This window comes from Megalops cyprinoides, chromosome 2 (assembly GCF_013368585.1).
Source record: "Megalops cyprinoides isolate fMegCyp1 chromosome 2, fMegCyp1.pri, whole genome shotgun sequence".
NCBI lineage: Eukaryota > Metazoa > Chordata > Actinopteri > Elopiformes > Megalopidae > Megalops > Megalops cyprinoides.
In genome coordinates this window covers 2,138,236-2,160,158 of record NC_050584.1, presented here as the reverse complement: position 1 = coordinate 2,160,158, position 21,923 = coordinate 2,138,236, and the positions used below count along the sequence as shown (strand labels likewise).

The 21,923-nt window shown below is 44.4% G+C and overlaps 2 protein-coding genes across 2 annotated transcripts in view; one reads left to right on the top strand and one right to left on the bottom strand.

Annotated features, from left to right (window-relative positions):
* palld (palladin, cytoskeletal associated protein) overlaps positions 1–8,224 on the top strand; it is a 93,406-nt gene extending 85,182 nt beyond the window's left edge. The window contains 4 exon segments of the mRNA XM_036520891.1: positions 2,293–2,500; positions 2,711–2,876; positions 3,557–3,690; positions 4,733–8,224. Coding sequence (XP_036376784.1) covers positions 2,293–2,500; positions 2,711–2,876; positions 3,557–3,690; positions 4,733–4,896 — 672 coding nt within the window. The 3' untranslated portion in view covers positions 4,897–8,224.
* Positions 8,225–9,715: 1,491 nt separating this feature from the next.
* On the bottom strand, positions 9,716–18,194 carry cbr4 (carbonyl reductase 4). Its single transcript, XM_036521563.1, has 6 exons — positions 18,096–18,194; positions 16,931–17,100; positions 16,170–16,290; positions 15,594–15,730; positions 12,231–12,365; positions 9,716–11,901 (listed from the first exon to the last, which is right to left on the bottom strand). The coding sequence occupies exons 2-6, from the start codon at positions 17,073–17,075 to the stop codon at positions 11,723–11,725; spliced, it is 717 nt and encodes a 238-aa protein (XP_036377456.1). The 5' UTR covers positions 17,076–17,100; positions 18,096–18,194; the 3' UTR covers positions 9,716–11,722.
* Between the last annotated feature and the right edge of the window lie 3,729 nt (positions 18,195–21,923).

Genomic DNA, 21,923 nt, shown 5'->3' with positions numbered 1-21,923 from the left:
AAGGTTTCACCTACGCTCAGCGCTAAACACCCACCTCTTACACTGCACTGCTGACCATCCCAGATGTGAACCATTTTAAAGAGAAGTCACCCATCTGCAACTGACTGCCGCACTCCACTGTGGATAACACAGGGGCATTACGTCACACACATCACAGGAAAAGCTACAGCACCTAAAAGATGGGTTTGGACTTAAGTCTAGTCTCTGTCTTACAATCAAAGCTATTTACTGTATTTAACGTAATGCAAGCAAAGGAGATGCTGCTACATTAGGAACGAGAGAAATTACCCAACTGTTAAAACAACTGGATTGAACACATACACAGCAGGCAGAGCAAGCAGCTGGTTTTCACCATATGCATCAGATATGAATTTGCAGCTGCTGCAGTTCAGTTTCCTCTCAGTTTAGCGTAATTATATTGACCCTCCCAAACAGACAAAGGAGATTAAAGTTCTGCCTTCGCCTGCCTCTAGGGACAGACAGGGTGCTTTCCTCTCTTCCCTCAGCGAAATGTGAGGTGATGTTTGTGCTGTTTTGGCCTCTGAGACTTAAACGGTACATGTGTTATTGTAATGCATGTAACATGTATTGTAATGTACTGTAATATATTATATCTCACTATACATGAGCTGCAGGTGCTTTTTTTAGAATGTATAATATGATGTGTGTATTCACCAAGAGCACATCTGTATACAGCAGGAGCACACTGCAGTACCAGAAGTCTCTGCACTGTTACCCCTTTTCCACCAATGCGAACTACGTGCTAGTTCTGGGCTTGTGCTAGTGCCAGTTCGGAGTTGCTTCAACTTGCAAACCTTCTAAGAACGGGTTTGCTTTTCCACGGGCACAGAGCCACCATAGAGCCACGTCATTACGTCACTGTATATGTCTTCGCTTTCCCGCTAGCGCCAAGCTAGCAGTGCTGGCTGGTGAGCTGGAAACAGGGGAAGCACAAACACTACCTTTAAATCGATCATTACTTTCAACCTGTTCCCATTTATCCTCCTTGATTAACAATAAAACAAATAATTCACAGAATAGTCGACACCAATCGCGAGAATAGAGTAAATGATTATGCTCGCGAAACAGCGCAGATTGTAGTTTGTGTGCTTGCAAAAGCTACAACGTGAAATTATCAAGGATGGCATTTAGCGATTTAAATTTCATTAAATGCTCATGACACATCACAGCTTTTGTGAGGTCTGTGTTCTAAACGTTATTGTTCATTGCACTCAACCTAACCTAAAAGTTTATTCTCAGTAATTTAAATCGATTTAACTAAATTAAGGTCCGTTCTGTAATTTGAATTAGTAACACAAGAAAGTTATAATGCGACACGTTTAAGAGAAAGCTTTGGGATTAGTTGCCACTTAATTATTCAAATTTCCGTCCTTGTTAAACAATCTCATGCTGTAGCTTTCGCAATAGCACACAAATTTCAGACAATCTGCGGTGCTTCACGAGCATAGTGGCACAGCCGCCACTGCAAGCTAGCGGGAACAAACAACAATAAAAACGAGAACAGTGCTTTAAAAACTACACATTATACAATTTTAGCGTTTTGTGAAGCCAAATGTTAAGTGACATTGGTAGGTGAGTCAATGGCAATGTTAGAAAGTAGCATGCTAACGTTAGCTACTGTTACCAAGGTTACGGTAGCTGGCTAGTCAGCTGTTGGTCAGCTAACATTAGCCAAGCAAGCTACTAATTTCTCACATCAATGATACGAACGTCGAACGTAACATTGATGTGAGAAATTAGTAGCTTGCTTGGCTAATGTTAGCTGACCAACAGCTAGCTAGCTAGCCATCAATGTTACGTTCGTAACATCGATATGAGAAATAAGTAACTCGCTAAACAGCTAAGAAATACATAACTGGCTGGCAACAAGGCGAAACGTTTGAAAATAAAACTTTGGTTTTTCTTCTTCTTTTTAGGCAGACGACGCCACACTAGCTCTGTTTTTTTTTTTAAATGAATGTCACAACGTTTTAGTTGGTCACGATAATCCCGCCCCAGCCCCTGACGTAGCGGTTCTTTGTTCTAGACCAACAAAGAGTTGGTGCCACTCTCGAACCAGTTTTCCTGGCCGAGTGCCGGTTCTTTGGCTGTCGAAACGCTAAGAACTGGTTGAAGATTAGGCACCGGCTCCAAACCAGCCCTCGAAATCCGTTGGTGGAAAAGGGGCATAAGAGAGCAGCTCAGGCCCTGTGGAGAAGCTCAGTGCATGATTTGCTGCAGTGATTTGAGTGACAAGCAGCTGGAGCCACCCCTGTTTGTCGCCCTCTGCAGGTGAGCGGCCTCCCCACCCCTGACCTCATCTGGCAGCTGAACGGGCAGACAATCCGGCCGGACAGCGCCCACAAAATGTTGGTGCGGGAGAATGGGGTGCACTCCCTGATCATCGAACCTGTGACCTCCCGAGATGCTGGCATCTACACCTGCATCGCCAGCAACCGCGCCGGGCACAACTCCTTCAACCTGGAGCTCATCGTTGCAGGTAGAGACACTCACGCGGGCACACACACACACACACACACACACAGTTGCACACATATCCCTTCTGTCAGAAGACAGAGTAAAGTAGAGACAGGCGGTTGGGATAATTAGCACTTTTCCAGAGCCATTGATTCACAGCAAGCTGTGAAGCTACAGACCTACAAACTAGACTCTCCCTCACTACCTGCTCTCCTCCCCACTCCCCATGTAGCAAAAGAGATGCACAAGGCCCCCACCTTCATCGAGAAGCTGCAGAACACGGGCGTGGCTGAGGGGTACCCCATCCGTTTGGAGTGCCGAGTGTCTGGGGTGCCCTACCCCCAAATCTTCTGGAAGAAGGAGAACGAGTCCCTTACTCACAACACTGACAGAATCAGGTACACTTCACAGGCCAATCGCAATGCAGAGAGAAATCAGCCAGTCATGATACTCAGAGAGTCAAGGACCACATACACCAACCAATCACAATGCAGAGAGAAATCAGTTTCACTTCACCAACCAATCACAACATTCAGAGAGTCAAGGACCACATGCACCAACCAATCACAAAGCAAAGGGAATTGAATATGCTTCAAGACAGTCAATCACATCACTTAAAGAATCAAGTCCTGCACAGATCAACCAATCACATCTGAAAGAGAATCAGGTATGCCACATACTGACCAATCACCATATAGAGCCTACAGGGAGTCAGGGATATGACGATATGGTAATACACTCAGAATAGAACCTCACAGTTATAACCACAGTTATATGCATCAGTGATTGAATGACCGTTGCACACACTGTAGGTCCCATATCAAAATAGAGTGACCAGTGAGGTCACTGCTGTGTTGCTGCCACAAGAATTTACACTATTACACATTTACACTATTTACAGTATAACAGCACCATCTATTATTTCAACTCCATCTCCCAGAATGCTTCAGCACTGACACAAGAGGAGCCTTAGCCATTTGCATCACTTGGTCTTTATCTAAGTGTCCTTTAGCAATAAAAGAGTGGACTAAACAATGAGCAGCTCCTGACCCTGTTGTCTTTCTACTGCATTTCCCAGCATGCACCAGGACAACCACGGCTACATCTGCATGATCATTCAGCCAGCCACCAAAGAGGACGCAGGCTGGTACACTGTCTCTGCCAAGAATGAGGCGGGCATCGTCTCCAGCACTGCCCGCCTGGACGTCCACAGTAAGTCCTGCCCCCTCCCGCATCCCTGCTGGCAAATTGGCTGCAGGCTCGGTGAACCACCCACCATACAGAACAGCACTGTTTAACTGTCTGAAGGCCACCTGACTGACACTAAACATTACACAGGAGCAGTCAGGGTCGCCATGGTGATACATGCTGGCGCAGGAAGAGATTGTGTTTTCATTGGCTGCCACGATAATCATTTAATCTTTTTTTTTATCTGATGTCTGCGTGCACGGTGATTAATGAGCTCTGATATCATGCTTCAGTGGAAGTTACCTTTAAAACATCGTTTATCCTGCATATTTACATATCTGTCCATCGCCCTCGGGTGAATAAACCCTACCTGCCTGATTAAAATGGATTCGATTTAGCAGGTTGAGATCAGCCCAGTGAGGACATCACCCCCTTATCCTCCACCCCCCACATCTGTTACCCTGGCAATAATCGGTGGAACACTTCCAAACCCAGTAGGGGCAGAGTCTGGGCCAGAAAGCCTTCATAATGAGCAATATATGGATATAAATTTACAGTCAAAGATGTTTTACTGTTAATACTTCTGTTAAACAGAGCTGTGACATCAAAGGTCATTAATCTCCACATGGAGGCATCAAGTGAAACGAAAACTACAGCAGCCAATGAAAACACACTCCCCACCTGCACCTGCATGCATCGCCGTGGCAACCACAACAACTCTTGTGCAATGTTTGCTATCAGTCACTTTCCAGTATTGCAACCTGGCTTGAAACCGTAACGCGGTTGGCTCTGTCTCACAAGTAGGGTAATGTGACACCTCTCTCAGTCCCTAATGCCCTCTGGGATCTGTGACAGAACTATGACAGAAGGGTGACTGCAGGAGTGTTATTTTATGTACAGCTGTCCTGATTTAACCACTTCACTTTTAACCACTTTTACTGAAGAACCATCATTCCCCCTGAAGCCCCAGAAGCATCTGAGACAGAACTGCACTGAGTATGAGGAGTTGAGGGTGAGTGGGCGGGGCCACGGGTGATTAACACCTCCTCTGCCTTCCCTCCCTCAGCTCAGTGGCAGCAGACGAACATCCCCAAGCCCAAGAAGGTCCGTCCCTCAGCGAGCCGCTACGCCGCCCTGACGGAAAGAGGTCTGGACGTCAAGGCTGCCTTCTTCCCCGACTCCGGCCCCGCCCACCAGCCCGGTGGCCTGGTGGAGAGCGAGGACCTGTAGACACCAGTGGGGGGGGGGGGGGGTGTCACCCACACCCCACACCCACCCCATCCCATCCCAGACACTCCCAGAGAGGACCCCGCCTCCCTCCGCCTCTCCCTCTCTGTCTGTCTCTCTCTCTCTCTCTCTCTCACTTTCTCTCTCAATCTCTTTCTGTCTCTCAGGGGCTCCACTCCTGCTTCCAGAGGAAGATTAAAAAAAAATAAGAATTTTAAAGCTTGGTAAAGTGGATGGTTGCACAGACTCCACTGTCCAACATGGCTGCCAGCGTGGCAAGCTCGCCCTCCCCGTGGAACCCTTGTCACATGACGTGTCACGTGAAGGGGGCTTCAGCTCCCAGATCTGCTGTGTCAGTGAGAGAAAGAGCACCAAAGCGTTAAGAAAACATTTATCTGACCTCAGGCCACTGCCATGCATCAAAGTTCTGAGTGTCAATTGCACACTCCTTAATAATCAATGATTAAGATAAAAACATGGATTTTTCTAAAGGTTTGTTTCAGCACACGCTGACAGCCTCTTTAGTATTAGCTGAAGTGCCTGGAGGAGGGAGAGAGGAGGAAGCACAGTCAGAGCACTACAGCTGTGTGCCCTGAGAAAGAATGAGTTTATAGGACTGCTCTGGTAGGGGTGTGTTCATAATAACACTGTACTGTTTAGCTTGGGTGCTAGCACAAGTGCCTTTCACACTTCACATAGGCTTACTGTTAGGATTGAGGGATTTCCTCTAATTTTTATTAAAAGTAGCATCTAGTTATGCATGTTACCAAGGTGCCATTTGCAATACTCTCTATGTAAGTGCCAATGCCTGTAGAAATGATGCATTTATAAAACATTGTGAAATTCTCACTTCCCTGCAGAGAGGAACCACTTTTTTGGGGGGATGGGACAGACAGCAAGCTCGTCTGCAGTTCAGTGAGTGCAAATCCCAAAGTCTTTCTGGAACCTCAGATGCAGTGCCTTAACAGTCCAGGGACCCAGGGGCAGGGGTAGGGGTGCTTTGTCTGTGGATGAACACCCCAGTGCCGTCTGGCTGTAGTCAGCACAACCCTTGAGAAATAGAACAAGGCCGGGCCTTTGGTACAAGCGTCTTCTTCTTCTCTTGGTTATGTTTGTGTTGTCTTTTGGCTCTGAGGGAGAGGTGGGTTAGGGTTAGGGGTTAGGGGTTAGGGGTTAGAGTTAGGGTTAGGGAGAAGTGGCTGTGGTGAAGGCTGGTTTTGTAGCAGGAATGGGACAGGAACGTTGGTCTAATGGTTTGGTTACCTCGGTGAGTTCTCAGCCTTGCAGCGGAAACCAGGAGGGCGTGTGAGCCAGCTGCAGCTGTCCAAGTTGCTGATTGGCTGTCACCAAAAGAGGGGGGTGTGGCATGTTGAGAGAGTCAGATAGGTTGTGGTATGGTGGAGTGTCACGTGGCAGTGCTGTTTTTACTGCATGAACACCTTGAGGTTAGGAATCACCACACTGGCTACTACTCCATCCACCAGCACTTTCACCCATGGTGCCTTTGACTTCTAAAATTCTGACAGATCATACAGGTGATTACTGACGCCGATGGCCGATGTGGTTCAGCAATAAGAAACAGAACAGCTGTCCTGTTGGTGTACAATTATTGGTTTTTAGCAATTACAGACTGTGTGAGAGATACCATTTGCTGCATTTCTGCAGTAAACCCAGTAAGGAAACAAAGTTTCTGACCTGGAAGTTTTTTAAAAGCATGCATTGCATTTCTAACCGTTTCAAAGGAACACAGAGGTTGAGTAAGTCCGGAGCAGGTAGGAGCGCTGAGATGATGTCCTGCACAGTGCCTTATGGGTGCACAGCAGTCCGTGGACTGCGTTGGAGGGAGAAGGGGCTGTGAAACGGCAGGAGGTACTTTTCACTCTGCATCACGGCTCTTGGTCTTACCCCCCACTGTGGAAGGGTCACTCAGATCCAACAGTGATGGTGATGATAGTGACGACAATGATGATGATGATGATCTTTTCCTTTTTCCTTCTGTTCATTGTTGAAGTTTGAGATCTTTGGCCAGCCAAATGGGACTTTTATTTTTGTATGAGAGAAACACAGTGCAGCACAGTATATATAGTTTCCTTTCTCTGTTGATAACTTTCAATAAATATGTTAGTTAAGCTTTTTCCCCTTTATTTTGACAGCATAATTTAAGCTTCAGGTCTGTATTTAAAATCCAGTACTTATGAAGATCAGTTATGTAATGCCATGGCGGATCACATGTTATTTATATCTGCGCTTATTGTACTCTGGGGTACCTTTCTGAGATCCCTGTTTTAGGATCTACACAGGAGATCAGGCAACAAAGCACACGTCACTAACAATGTTATTATCAATGTCTCAGAAATCATGTATTTTCCCATGTGAATTAATATGCGTATGTATTTTTCAAATACTCATCAACTACCAGTTAACCCACTCTTTCAGCCTGTCTGTTAACAGCATGAATGTCACGCTCCATTCATCTTCACAGTCCAACCAAACAGGGACTCTTATTCTGACACCAGAAGTTTTTTTGTTTGCTTCTAAACCAATCTGTGCCTGTGTATGGATTGTTATCATAATGTTACTTTGGTTTAAAAATTACAATAAAACATGTCTCTGGAAGTGATTAATCGTCATTGACTGAGGGTTGTAAATTAGCTGGAGTTCTTACACATGAGTAGGGGGGGCAGGGTGAGGCTTGGCATCAATCCTTTAGTTTCATGCCAGTGACTTCGGATGACCTTAAACACTCTCATGTCCATTAAAACTTGCATTCTCACAATATTACGGAAAGAAGTCAGCTTATGGTTGGCCAGTCCCCTCAGAATCACTTACGCCAATTACTGATTACAGGCAGCAGGCGGAAAGTGTCTCTGCCCCTCCCCAGGGTACACCAATCACGGCCATTCCATCTGTAATCACTGCCAGATGGACGAGGTTGAATTCTCTGATAAAGATACACTAATCACCACAGGAGCTGACGGGGGTGTGCTTTACCCTCTCTAATTGGTGAGGAACAGGGATAATTCCTAAAGTCCCAAGACAAAGTGATATCATCGGTCAACCAAAAAAATCCGAACCCTGCCATTGCATGGCCAAAGTAAAGGCCAAACTGTCAACTTCTGCTGTGGGGAAAAAGGCAAACCCCCCTAAAAAGTAAAAAAAAAAAAACCCTGAAGGCAGCTGGGTTTCAGTCCCACAAGCTGAACTCCAGTGATGATTCAGATGTTTTGGCTCAAATCTGGCAGCCCCGCTGAGGATCCCAGCTATCGGAGCGCATCTTATCTGAGAGAGAGGACCTGACACCACCCACTGCCTGCCGTAAACACACACATGCATTGTAGGGCTGTGCAATATAGCCACTGCGATATATATCGAATAACTATTTTTAGCACAATAACAGCTATCCCCGGTATGTGGGGTTAGGTTTATTCCCGTATCGTTTTCCCTTTAGTCATACCTTATGCTGGAGCACACCTCCAGTTTTCCGAGGCCATGTGAAATGCTTACGGGTGAAAAAACGCCACTCGTATCTATTCAATGTTGATATCACAGCAACAGCACTATGTGGCTTCCGTGTGGTAGATAGAAACACATGGCTACAAAGATAAAAAGTGAAAACATGCTATGTGTTTTTCAAAGCTAATAGGTAAGTTAACCAACACATAGACACAAGTGATATTTTTCTGCTCCGGAAGCATTTCATTGAACTTGAGGTGAAAAACCGCATCCGGTTTGACTAAAGGGAAAACAATACAGGAATAAACCTAACGCCACATACTGGGGATAGCTGTTATTGCGCTAAAAATAGCTATTCGATATATCGCAACGGCTATATCGTGCAGCTTTAACGCATTGTTTATGCGAGCCAGCCATAAGGGGCAACCTTTTCTACAGCAAACCACCACACTGAACCCAACCTCTTCTAAAGTACATTACATCATTGCCATTTAGCATTTTATCCAGAGCAACTTACACAGGTTACAGTTTTTACATTTTATCTTTATTTATACAGCTGGACATTTACTGAGGCAGCTGTAGGTTAAGTACTTGCTCAAGCAGTGCCCCAATGGGGAATTGAACCAGCATAAATTGGTTAGAAAGTCTGCTCCTTACCACTATGCTACACTGCTGCTCCAGGAAACCACTACTCTGAGTACAACCGCTTCTGCAGTAAACTGCTACTTTGGACACTGAACACAGAACCTTGCTGATGGCCATCTTAAAACACACCTTTCAACAAAGACACATACATTTGAGTATTAGTGCATTGCTTAGCATTTATTCGTGCGTTGCTGATGACACCTGACTGTAGGAGGAGCTGGAACATGCTCTCCAACAGCCTCGCACAGAACAGCTGAGTCTCACCACAGCTCCTCTGGCAACTCCACTCACCTTATCTGACGAAAGCAGGAAAACCCGAGAACCCCAGGTTGAATCGGCTGACATGGTTTTCTTTCAAATGAAAGGACGAGAAACCCCCTTAGACACTCTGCCGTACTCTGACAGAAACACAGCGATAGGGATAACCTTTTACTGACTGGCTAACAAACACAGTCTTCACCATTAACCCAACACTGATAGTCTGGTGCTCAAAGACTGATGGTCTGATTCCTAGTAAGTGTGTTTTTAAGGAACAGTGTGAGAAAACATGAAGCTCATATGATATAACCCCAAATCAGAAAAGGTTGGGACAGTATGTTAAATTAAAATTGAAAACAGTGATTTGTAAATTCTTTAACCTGTATTACATTAAAAACAATACAACAGCACATTTGATGTTTTACCTCATGAATGTTATTTTTTTTTCAAAATAAACACATTTCAATTTTGATTCTTGCAACATATTTCAGAAAAAATAGGGACAGTAAAGCATTTACCACTTTGTAAAGTTGCCATTCCTTTTCACAACACTTAAAAGATGTTCAGGGACTGAAGACACCAAGTGATGAAGCGTTTCAGGGGTAATTTTGTCCCATTCTTCCTGCAAACAAGTCTTAAGGTGTGTAACAGTATGGGGTCTTCGTTGTCACATTTTGCGTTTCAAAATGCGCCGCACATTCTCTATTGGGGACAGGTTGGGACTGCAGCCATGCCTTTGTAATGTGTGCAGAATGTGGTTTCGCATTGTCTTGTTGAAATACGCATGGGTGTCCCTGGAAAATATGTCGTCTTGAAGGCAGCACACGTTGCTCCAAAATCTGTATGTACTTTTCAGCATTAATGGTGCCACCACAGAAGTGTAAGTTACCTTCCTCAAGGGCACTGACACAACCCCATGCCATGACAGACCCGGGCTTTTGGACTCGTTGCTGGCTGGTCTGGATGGTCCTTTTCTTCTTTGGTCTGGAGCACACAGTGTCCATTTCTTTCAAAAAAGACCTTAAATACTGATTCATCTGACCACAATACACGTTGCCACTGTGTGATGGTCCATCCCAGATGCCTCCGAGCCCAGAGAAGTCGACGGCGCTTCTGGACACGGTTACCATAAGGCTTCCTTTTGGCACAAAAGTTTTAACTGGCATTTGTGGATGTAACCACGTATTGTAGTGCTTGACGAAGGTTTGCCAAAGTAATCCTGAGCCCATGTGGTTATATAGATGAATTATGGTTCTTGATGCCGTGCTGTCCGACGGAGATCAGTTATTCAGCTCAGGCTTGCACCCTTGCCCTGTACGCACTGAAATTCCTCCAGATTCCTTGAATCTTTTAATTATGTTATGCACTGTAGAGGGTGAAATGTCCAAATCCCTTCCTATCTTTCTTTGAGGAACATTGTTTTTAAATATTTCAATAATTTTCTCACGCATTTGTTGGCAAACTGGCGATCCTTGGCCCATCTTTGCTCCTAAAGGACTAGGCCTTTCCTGGATGCTGCTTTTGTACCAAATCATGATTACAATCACCTGTTGACATCATCTGTTTCAAATCACATCATTATTCAATTATTTTACCTCATTACTAGCCCTAAATTGCCCCCATCCCAACTTTTTTTGGAATGTGCTGCAGGCCTTAATGGCAGGAATGGATGTATATGGATGTATATTTACAAATGAAATGAAGTTGACCAGACAAAACATGAAATATCATACTGTCTGCAATGAAATACAAGTCAAAGTAAATTTAGAAATCACTACTTTCTTTTTTTATTTGCATTTTCTTCTTTACGGTCCCAACTTTTTCCAAGTTGGTTTTGTACGCTTCTGTTGATTAAGGGTGAATAGTGATATATTACTATTGATTGGGGTGAAAAGTGGTACATTACTCTTTTTCAGGGGTGTATGGGGGTGATGAATGACACGATTAGGGGTAAATAGTGATCTATTTCTCTGGATTAGGAGTAAACAGTGATATTCCTCTGGGTTAGGGATGAATAGTCATATACTCTTGATTAAGGTATATTACTCAATTAGCAGTGAATAGTAGGGGATATACAACTCTGGATTGGGGTGTATATATATATGTATATGGGGGTTATGAATGACTGAATTAGGAGTGCACAGGAGTGTGAAACACAGACATTCACACACTCTAGCACAACACCAGTGTGCACTGAAGCTTCAATCCTGCTTCGCTCAACAGAGGGTTTATGGAGGGAGGTTTATTAAACCCAGCACAGAGCAGAAAGATGCACTGCTTCACTGTATCTCCTGCAGTTCAGCATGCCCCGGAACCATAGTAACAGCTGAGATCCACTGTGTCAAATGGGACGGTGTTACTCATCAGCCTCGGTAGTAACCCGGACAAATAGTGGGCGATCCCTTCAAAGGAAGCGCCACCCCAAAAAAGGCGTGTTTGAACAACTCAGAAAGCACGCCTGCAGGAGGCGCTGCTACATGGCCAAGCGCAGCCCCCCGTCCACCATCAGCACCTGCCCCGTCACGTAGGGCGTCTCCAGCAGGAAGAGGACAGCCTGGGCTACCTCCTCAGGCTCTCCGAATCGGCCCAGAGGGACTCCCCGAATCAGCTGCTCCTCCTGCAGCCCCGCCGTCATGTCAGTACGGATAAAGCCTGGGGAGACAGGGAGAGCAGGGAGCTGAGACACACACTAACACAGCACAGCATAGTGACACACACAGCACAGCACAGAGATACACACACAGCACAGCACAGACACACACACACAGCACAGTAGAGATGCACACAGCACAGAGACACACACACACACAGCACAGAGCCACACACACACAGCACAGAGCCACACACGGAGCACAGAGACACACACAGTACACCACAGAGATACACACACAGCACAGAGATACAGAAACAGCATGGACACCAGAGGGAGCACAGAGATACAGAGATAGTGCTTGAGGAAAAATGGCGAGAGAGGTCCACACCTGGAGCAACCAGGTTGACTCGAACATTCCGGGACGCCAGCTCTTTAGCCAGGGAGCGGGTAAAACCCTCCAGACCAGCCTTGGTAGCGCTGTACACACACTGTCCCGCATGACCTTTGACCCCCACGATCGACCCTGTGGACAGCAGAAAGACTTCAGCCTCTCCCCTAGGGCTGGGCGATATGGATTAAAAATCATATCTCAGTATTTTTAGGCTGAATGGCGACACACGATTTATATCGCAGTGTTTTCTACAAAGTGAGTTAAAGATTCAGTTATAAGTCAAAGCCACATGTGAGATGTCACAAGTGCTTTTATTAAAACAGACTGATCAAAATAAAATGCAAAGACAGGGTTTCTGTCCCCGTTTCAAAATATACAGCTGCAAAACATGTAAATGGAAAATTATATCGGCAGTGCAGACCAATGCTGTGTCTCCCTCTACAGTGCTGGCCAAAAGTATTGGCACCCCTGCAATTCTGTCAGATAATGCTCAATTTCTCCCAGAAAATGATTGCAATTACAAATGTTTTGGTAGTAATATCTTCATTTATTTTGCTTGCAATGAAAAAACACAAAAGACAATGAAAAAAAAATTAAATCAATTATCATTTTACACAAAACTCCAAAAATGGACCGGACAAAAGTATTGGCACCCTCAGACTAATACTTGGTAGCACAACCTTTGGACAAAATAACTGCGAACAACCGCTTCCGGTATCCATCAATGAGTTTCTTACAATGCTCTGCTGGAATTTTAGACCATTCTTCTTTGGCAAACTGCTCCAGCTCCCTGAGATTTGAAGGGTGCCTTCTCCAAACTGCCATTTTCAGATCTCTCCACAAGTGTTCTATGGGATTCAGGTCTGGACTCATTGCTGGCCACTTTAGAAGTCTCCAGTGCTTTCCCTCAAACCATTTTCTAGTGCTTTTTGAAGTGTGCTTTGGGTCATTGTCCTGCTGGAAGACCCATGACCTCTGAGGGAGACCCAGCTTTCTCACACTGGGCCCTACATTACGCTGCAAAATTTGTTGGTAGTCTTCAGACTTCATAATGTCATGCACACGGTCAAGCAGTCCAGTGCCAGAGGCAGCAAAGCAACCCCAAAACATCAGGGAACCTCCGCCATGTTTGACTGTGGGGACCGTGTTCTTTTCTTTGAAGGCCTCGTTTTTTTTCCTGTAAACTCTATGTTGATGCCTTTTCCCAAAAAGCTCTACTTTTGTCTCATCTGACCAGAGAACATTCTTCCAAAATGTTTTTGGCTTTCTCAGGTAAGTTTTAGCAAACTCCAGCCTGGCTTTTTTATGTCTCTGGGTCAGAAGTGGAGTCTTCCTGGGTATCCTACCATAGAGTCCCTTTTCATTCAGACACCGACGGATAGTACGGGTTGACACTGTTGTACCCTCGGACTGCAGGACCGCTTGAACTTGTCTGGATGTTAGTCGAGGTTCTTTATCCACCATCCGCACAATCTTTCGTTGAAATCTCTCGTCAATTTTTCTTTTCCGTCCACATCTAGGGAGGTTAGCCACAGTGCCATGGGCTTTAAACCTATTGATGACACTGCGCACGGTAGACACAGGAACATTCAGGTCTTTGGAGATGGACTTGTAGCCTTGAGATTGCCCATGCTTCCTCACAATTTTGCTTCTCAAGTCCTCAGACAGTTCTTTGGTCTTCTTTCTTTTCTCCATACTCAATGTGGTACACACAAGGACACAGGACAGAGGTTGAGTCAACTTTAATCCATTTTAACTGGCTGCAAGTGTGATTTAGTGATTGCCACCACCTGTTATGTGTCACAGGTAAGTAACAGGTGCTGTTAATTACACAAATTAGAGAAGCATCACATGATTTTTCAAAGGGTGCCAATACTTTTGTCCGGCCCATTTTTGGAGTTTTGTGTAAATTGATACTTGATTTGACTTTTTTTTCTTTCTCTTTTGTGTTTTTTTATTGCAAGCAAAATAAATGAAGATATTACTACCAAAACATTTGTAATTGCAATCATTTTCTGGGAGAAATTGAGCATTATCTGACAGAATTGCAGGGGTGCCAATACTTTTGGCCAGCACTGTATGTTGCAGAACTTGTGTGATCGAGTAGGGCTGGGTTTGCGCACAGACGTAGAGGGAGAGCGGGGGTGGGGTTGCGTGGAGAGTGTAACAGTACGCTTCCATTTCAGCGAATTTCCCCGGCACAGTATAATTTAATTGGAGAAAACTTAAGAAACGTTAAGAAAAACTTGTTTTAAAGCGGGAGTTAGGCTACAGCGGGTGATAGCAAAAGCACACACGTGAATTTTATTCACGGTGTTGTTGTACAACATACCGATGTTCACAACATAATTTAATTGGCTTAATAAAATCACTGTATTCAGAACATGAATGGCAAAAAAACGGTCGGTAATTAAATTGGTGGAGAGCATACACAACACAATGTCTATGCCATTTCATCACAGTTGACTGGTTGACTTCACAAGCTAACTGAATTGCTTGTTACAATAGCTAGCTAGATAGCTTGCCAGCCGGCTAAATCACCGCCCCACAACTACATTTGCTACTAACAGACTAGCCAAACTGCCTACTGTTTTCGTGACCACGTCCCCAGAGCGAAAAGTCGTAGGGCGAAATTCTCAAGGTGTTTCGCTGTGTGGAAGCCTAGCGTGAGAGAGGGGAGATGCAAACACTGGCACGGCTTTACGGAATACACAGGTTATGTAACGAAACATCAAACTATATCGATATAAAGGGTATTATCTCATCCTATATCTCGTTTGAAAATATATTGATATACCTTAAAAAGTTGACATACCGCCCAGCACTTCTCTCCCCTCCTCTCTAATCACAGAGTTTGACATATCTGAAGCAGAACTGAGGGGAAACAGAAATGTTCTGTCATGATGAAATGACAAATAGTTGGTCTGAAGAACCCAAATTGTATTACTAAGATGAATGTTTCCAGCAGACACAGAAGTCAGACTAATGCTATGTGGAAATCCCTTTTCCTCTACTGCCATCTTGTGGCTGTCTTGGTGAAACACAACTTTTCAGACACTGTGAACAATCTCTGCTTTAAAAACTCAAAATGTTTCCTCTGCTGTAAACCGAATCTCTTCCCCTGATATGCTCTGTAATGCAGAAAATGAAAGGAAGCAACATTCTGCACGTGGCAGGATGTGTATTTAAGTGTAATACAGTATCTGTGTGCATCACAGTGTATTTGGTATTTGTGTGTGTGAGTGAGTGAGTGAGAGTGAGAGAGAGAGAGAGAGAGTGAGAGAGAGAGAGAGAGAGAGAGAGAGAGAGAGAGAGAGAAGTGTGAGAGATATGGCAGAGGTTCAGCAGCTGGGTGCTCACCTATATTAATGATGGCCCCACCCTGAGAGTGGAGCATGCTCCGTAGGGACGCCCTGCAGGTCAGCATGGTGCCCAGCAGGTTAGTGTGGAGCAGAGACACCATGTCCTCCTGCCTGGACCGGAGCAACAGTCCATCCCTGAAACAGTGTCCTCATGTCTCATTACATTACATTCATCTAGCAGACACTCTTATCCAAAGCGACTTCCACTACATGAGAATAGAAGTGTATCCAATTAAGATAATTGAGGAGCAGTGTCAGACCAGGCTAAAAACACTCGCAGACCAGTGAGTGTGAGCATAACACTATTCATGTCCTCGCGCAAGTTAACTTGTGCAATCTGACTAGACAGCCAAGACAGGTTGAAGCCAACTAAACTAAGTGAAGCCAAATGAACACACTACCATACATCAGTCACTAGATCACAGAATCCAGAACACATTGAAATACTACACATAAAATAAACATCAAGTAGTACAAGTAATACCAGTTAACAGGTGTTAGGAGGTGGGGATTGAGGTGAAACCGAGATGTAGTCTGCAGTCTCTGTCTCACACACACACATACACTCACATACCTGTTAATGCCCGCAGCGTTGACCAGGTAGCTGATGTTCCCGCAGGTCTTCTGAATTTCCACAAACGCCTCCTGAACATCCTGCTCTTTGGAAACGTCACAGCGCAGGGCCACATGGTCCCCTGGGAGCACAGCCAACAGTGCGGTCAACATCTGACAACAGAACCACCCTGCTCAAACCTGCCCTTCTCCTGGCAAACCTGCAGGGCGGCGCTCTGCATCTCCACACATTCTGATCAAACACGACCCAGGCTTTCCACAGCAGAAACGCTAATGATGGCAAAAGGCCAAAAATGTTTATTTTGAATGAAATGAGAACAAAAAAAATGGGGGAGAGAGGGAAACGAAGAAGCAGAGACCCCTCTCTCACTACCTTCCTCTCTCACTCCCAACCTCTCTCTTGCTCCAGTTTCAGCGACTCTCCAGACAGACCTCAGACTGAAATATTTTTAAACATTACTGCAGGAGACAGAGAGTCCCCTCTGAAATCCAGAACACTGGAGACAGAAGCATTAAAAGCAAGACTAAGACTGAATTGTCAACGATTCTAACACTCCACTAAGACAATAAGAACCCTGCAAAAACAACAGACAATACAAAACGAATTGACTTAATTTTCCATCTCTTTTCAGTGAGTCATTATTTACACTGAACAACTGGTGCTTTACAGCGTAGGGCAAAACAATATGTGTTCAGTTGTTTGAATATTCAGGCTTAGGCGGTATGGAATACACCCATGAGCCGGGGCTTCAATAAGGATACCTCCTCTCAGCGTTGCCACGGCAGCCCGGGCAGCGTCCAGGTTCCGGGAGGCGACGGCCACTCTGTGCCCGCGTTCCGCCAGCTGCTGCGCCACCGCCCGCCCGATCCCCCGGGAGCCCCCGAAAACCACGGCCAGCTTGGACATCACCGGGGGGACACTTTTTTTTTATCTTTTAAGGAAAATAATCAAGAATGTCAATTCAGTACGATCTATTTGCACAACGTGAAAATCTGTACATGGATAGCACATACTACATGGATATACTATGTCGATTTTAATATTGTTAATTATTTATCAGTTTAACTTGGTTATGTTTGGTTATGTTTGATTGATTGACGTATTGTCTGCCTTGTTGCTTCGGCAACACATCGATTGTCTGGCCAGCCAATAAAGCACCTTTAAACTGAAATGGAAAACTGAAAATTGAAACAGCAGAGTCGCAGAAGCGACTGACGTTAGACGAACCCAATCACAGTTTACGTGCGTGGTCATTAGCTACTGCAGTGTTTCCCAAACCTCTCCTGCAGGACCCCTTGTCCTGCATGTTTAGATCTCTCCCTGCTCCAACACAGCTGATTTAAATGATCCGTTTGTTATTAAGCAGCTTCAGGGGTTCATAACGAGTTGATCATTTGAATCAGCTGTGTTGGAGCAGGGAGAGATCTAAAACATGCAGGAAACGGGGTCCTCCGGGAGAGGTTTGGGAACTGAGCTACTGTATCTGGCTGCAGGTAACGTTCTCAGTCACTTTAACTACTCCAAAGGGGCTATGCTTTCCTTGCTCCTTAGCTACAGTTTAGGTATCACGGCGGTTATTGGTACTAATGTAACTTCTGTTTTCTCATGCTGAAGCGATCGCTATTTGAACCCTATTAAAATATTTGCTGTGCTATCTGGACTAGATACACTCTAGCTAACAGTGCAGCTACACCATGCAATTCTGGCACGAAAACTGGCATGTAGGTAATAATAACAAAAGCCCACGATATCGGCTGATGCTAGCTGTTAGGGAAATTATAATGTGTCACGTTAATTTCTAAAACACCGATGTAGCTGTGCTATCTTGCTAACGTTAGTGCGTAATTACATTTACAGGGAATGGAGATCCACCACGTGTTTTCCAGAAAATTGACAGTTAAAATTAAAGCAACGGATTAAACTCACGTTTGCCTCAGTCAGGTGTCCTTGTTATTAGGTGAACATTACGCAGAGTTCACTTCACGGGTTGGTCTTTGGCAGAGCCATGTAGAGAGAGTCGCGTCAACGGAAGTCCAACATGCTTGATCGTCACGTGATTCGCGTAGGCTTCAGATAGTTCCAGGAAGTTCTCGGCGGGCAATTTGAATGCGTAAATGCAGAGAGACAGGACTGCGACTTTTTGGTAATTAGTAGTCAATAAATGCATTGATTTACAATATTTATATAACACACCGACATGTGTATGTAGTTACATCGATATGTTTTTAAGTTAAATTCGGTACTATTTGAAGATTAGTGTGAACAGATGGCAGGTAACGCTTTGTTGACATATTTTAGGCGAATGTTACCTCGGTTAAAGAGCGTGTTGCTGTAGTTTATTGCTTTGAATTGTTTTTTTTTTTAATATTATGTTCTTAAACAATCATATCTTAATGTTTCTTGATATATTTAGAGCGAGGGGAAGGGAAGGAATGTTTCAAAATTCAGATCAGATTAATTTTCTAACATTTCTTTAATTCATGGTGGTTTCTGTAATCCCATGGCAATTGAGGGCCTAAATAATCTTAATGACTAGTGTAATCTGTATGACTTTCAGGACAGAATGAGACAGACAGGTGACTATCAACATTGTCATGATTTCATTAAATACATCTCAAATAAACTCAGAAAAATGAATAGCATGTCAAGCAGTTTGACAGTGCCCTTTCCTCCGTGTTGTCCTTCCATATAGTCTCCACCATGGTTTGCTGTGCTGCATGGGGATGCTCCAATCGCTCGGAGAAAGGAGTACGAATGTACGGTTTCCCCACTGACACGGAGAGGAGAAAAAATGGTTGGCTCAAGTCAGCAGGAGCAATCTTACTATCACTAAAGATTACAACAACAAAAAATATGAGGTAATCATATTAAGGCTGTTCGTGGTTAATACTATGTGTTGCTGACTTTGTATAGCCCAATCTGTTATTTAACGTTCCCTAAATCTACTAATTTAGTGGGGCATAATCCACTAACATGCTTTAATGCACATGTTAATTTGATTCAGATGATCATATAGGCTACAATCTGATTCTTTAAACGTCTTACCCTTTAAAAGTGCATCACAAACGGTCTATTCTGCTGCAACTCTACTGCGCTGCTAGTATTTGCTGCTAACTTCCGGGAACTATTGAGATGCTCCACGACCCGCCACTGCTGTAAAAATAAAATAAAATAAAATAAAAAAACCGGTCCATTACAGCGAATGGAGTTGACGCGACTCTCTCTCTACATGGCTCTGGTCTTTGGCTATTTCCACGGCGTTTTCAACCCTCTGAACCAAGCGCACGGTCGCCATTATGTTTTGTAATGTGCACTTTAGTGCTTCACCACGAAGGGGCGCCAGGGATCCACAGAGAGAGGTGGGGTCCATGGCAAGCGTTACCGAGTCCGTAATGAGAGCACAACTTTACAAAAGGTCCAACCTTCTGAAAAGAATGCGAATGCAAACTTTTTAACCCCCTTTCCAAGCCTGTACATTGGATCTCAGATTAGTTTAGTTCTGATTAGATTTATTCCACATCGACAGTATGATGAGCTGGTAAAAATAACAAGAAAACAAACTAACTACTCAGAAAATATCAATTTATATCAACGCAGTTCCTTTTTATATTAGCAGTATTGTAACTGTTGTATAGTTCATGGATGTTACCATTCACTGTGTGTTTCTTTGTTCTTGCTGGGCGCACCGCAGAATTAAAGCGCTTCACGCTGCGGTGCGCAGGCGAGTGCGTCTGGATCGCAAAGCAGATGGCGCTCGGTGGATCAGGCGAGCTGGGGGTGCCGGCGGGCTCATCTGCGGGCTTGGCTGTACCCATCGTGAGCCAATTATTCCAGCCTGGAAGGGACGGGGGAGATACCGTTTGCCTACGACTGCGTGCGGGTGCTGGAGTCGTTCTGTGGCGCTTCTCCCTGTGATCAGAAAGGCCATAACTTGCTCGCCATTTGTACAATTAGATACACGTCGGTGCAGCATCGTTTCAACCAATAACCGCATGCTGTTTGTCAGCTATGTCTTCCAGTTGCGATAAATGAAACGTGTTGTATAATGTCACCCGACATTAATATATTGATTTTAATTTTTTTTCTTCCTTGTTTCGTGGATGCACCCGCCCCCCCCCCCCCCCCCCCCCCAATGATGCCTCCGACAGCACACTATTCCAAAGCCTTTTGGTTCATTTGGGTAAGTTATAGGTAGTCCGAAATCTTGCACACGAAATATTTCGCACACACGTCTTTGCACCTGTAGGATTTTATAGATTAGTAAAAACACGTTATGCCAAATGCAACCTATGTTTCAGTGAAGGCCACACGATTTGAAATCCTCATCGTTGAACTATGTGAGTAAATATGGTGAATCACTTTTTTATTTACGCCTGAAGTCGAGGTCGAAAATTATGCAATCCTCGCCAGAAAGATATTAATTTGTATTTCACAACTTTAATTATGGAACTTACTTATTATCTGAATCTTAATTCTTTTTAGTAGACCTACTGATAGCCCTCTCGAGATTCAGAATTAATTTTAAATCACACGTATTGAAAGTGACATTTAACATTTGAATTTGATCAGATTGAATTAATGTATATGCAATAATTCAAGTTGTGAAATACAAATTCACTTCTTTTTGGTACTGAGACCACTCCATAGAAATGTCCTTGAAACGAACAAAAGGGACAGGATTACCTTTTGAATAATCACCCGTCACCAATGTTGTGTGTTCATTTTATGTTCAACTTGCCTTTGATGTACTCCCATCCACGCTCACTCGAGCTTGCTGCTGAATTCAGATATAATATTCATCCCCAAATCAGACCAAAAAAAAAAAACAACCAACAACTCTGAATTGTTATTATTATTGTGTACGCCAATGTCTGCAAGTAGTATGTCTTTAAGTCTGTCTACGGCGGTCTAGCGGGAGAGATCTTTTGAAAATACCTCGCACAGCCCGAGGAGGTCTTCAAGTCTGTCATGGGAAGAGAACTCTCTGGCTGCTTCTATCGCATTTGCATTCGTTTCCACTCGATGTTTTCAGTCCCAATTTCAATTCTCCACCAGCGCTGGAGAAGAGAGGAAGATTAGCCACATCACTTAAACGTAAAAATTCAAGCAACTAAACCTACAGCCTCGGGGCATTTCACGGTGCTAGGGATCTAGGTGAGCCATATTCACAACCAAATAGCTCCAGGTTAGGCATAGCCCACAACTAAACCACACCATTTTGAGCACCAGTCGTAAATGCTCTTACATTATACAAAACTACTGAATCGGAGGGTAGAAAGCCTTAACTTAATGCCAGCATAACGAATGCAGGGGTGTCTCGGAATGGATGGCTTGAAAACACGACAGAATTTGTTTTTGTAAAAAAAACAATTCCAGTCATTATCATTACAGTGTAAGGATGTTCATTTTCGTCCTCTTCGCCGTCGGGTGCCCTTGGGCCGCATTGCACACGCAAGAAGAGAGGGAGAGAGAAAGAGAGACAGACTGGGTGCACGGGGTTTGTTGGTGTGACCGCCATCTCAACTTTGTTTGAAATTACGTAAAGGTGCCCGGAAAGGCCAGACTGTACCAGGGAATGCCCAGCTGTGGTCCAAGTTAGCAGGTCGACAAACAGTCCAGTGTGATAACCAGCTCTGTTTCTACCACTTCCCACATATTCCTGTATTTACTGGCTCGGAAACATTGCGGGACACTCTACGGAACAGCCCGTTAAATTACATCATTGTCATTTCGCAGATACTCTCATCCAGAGCC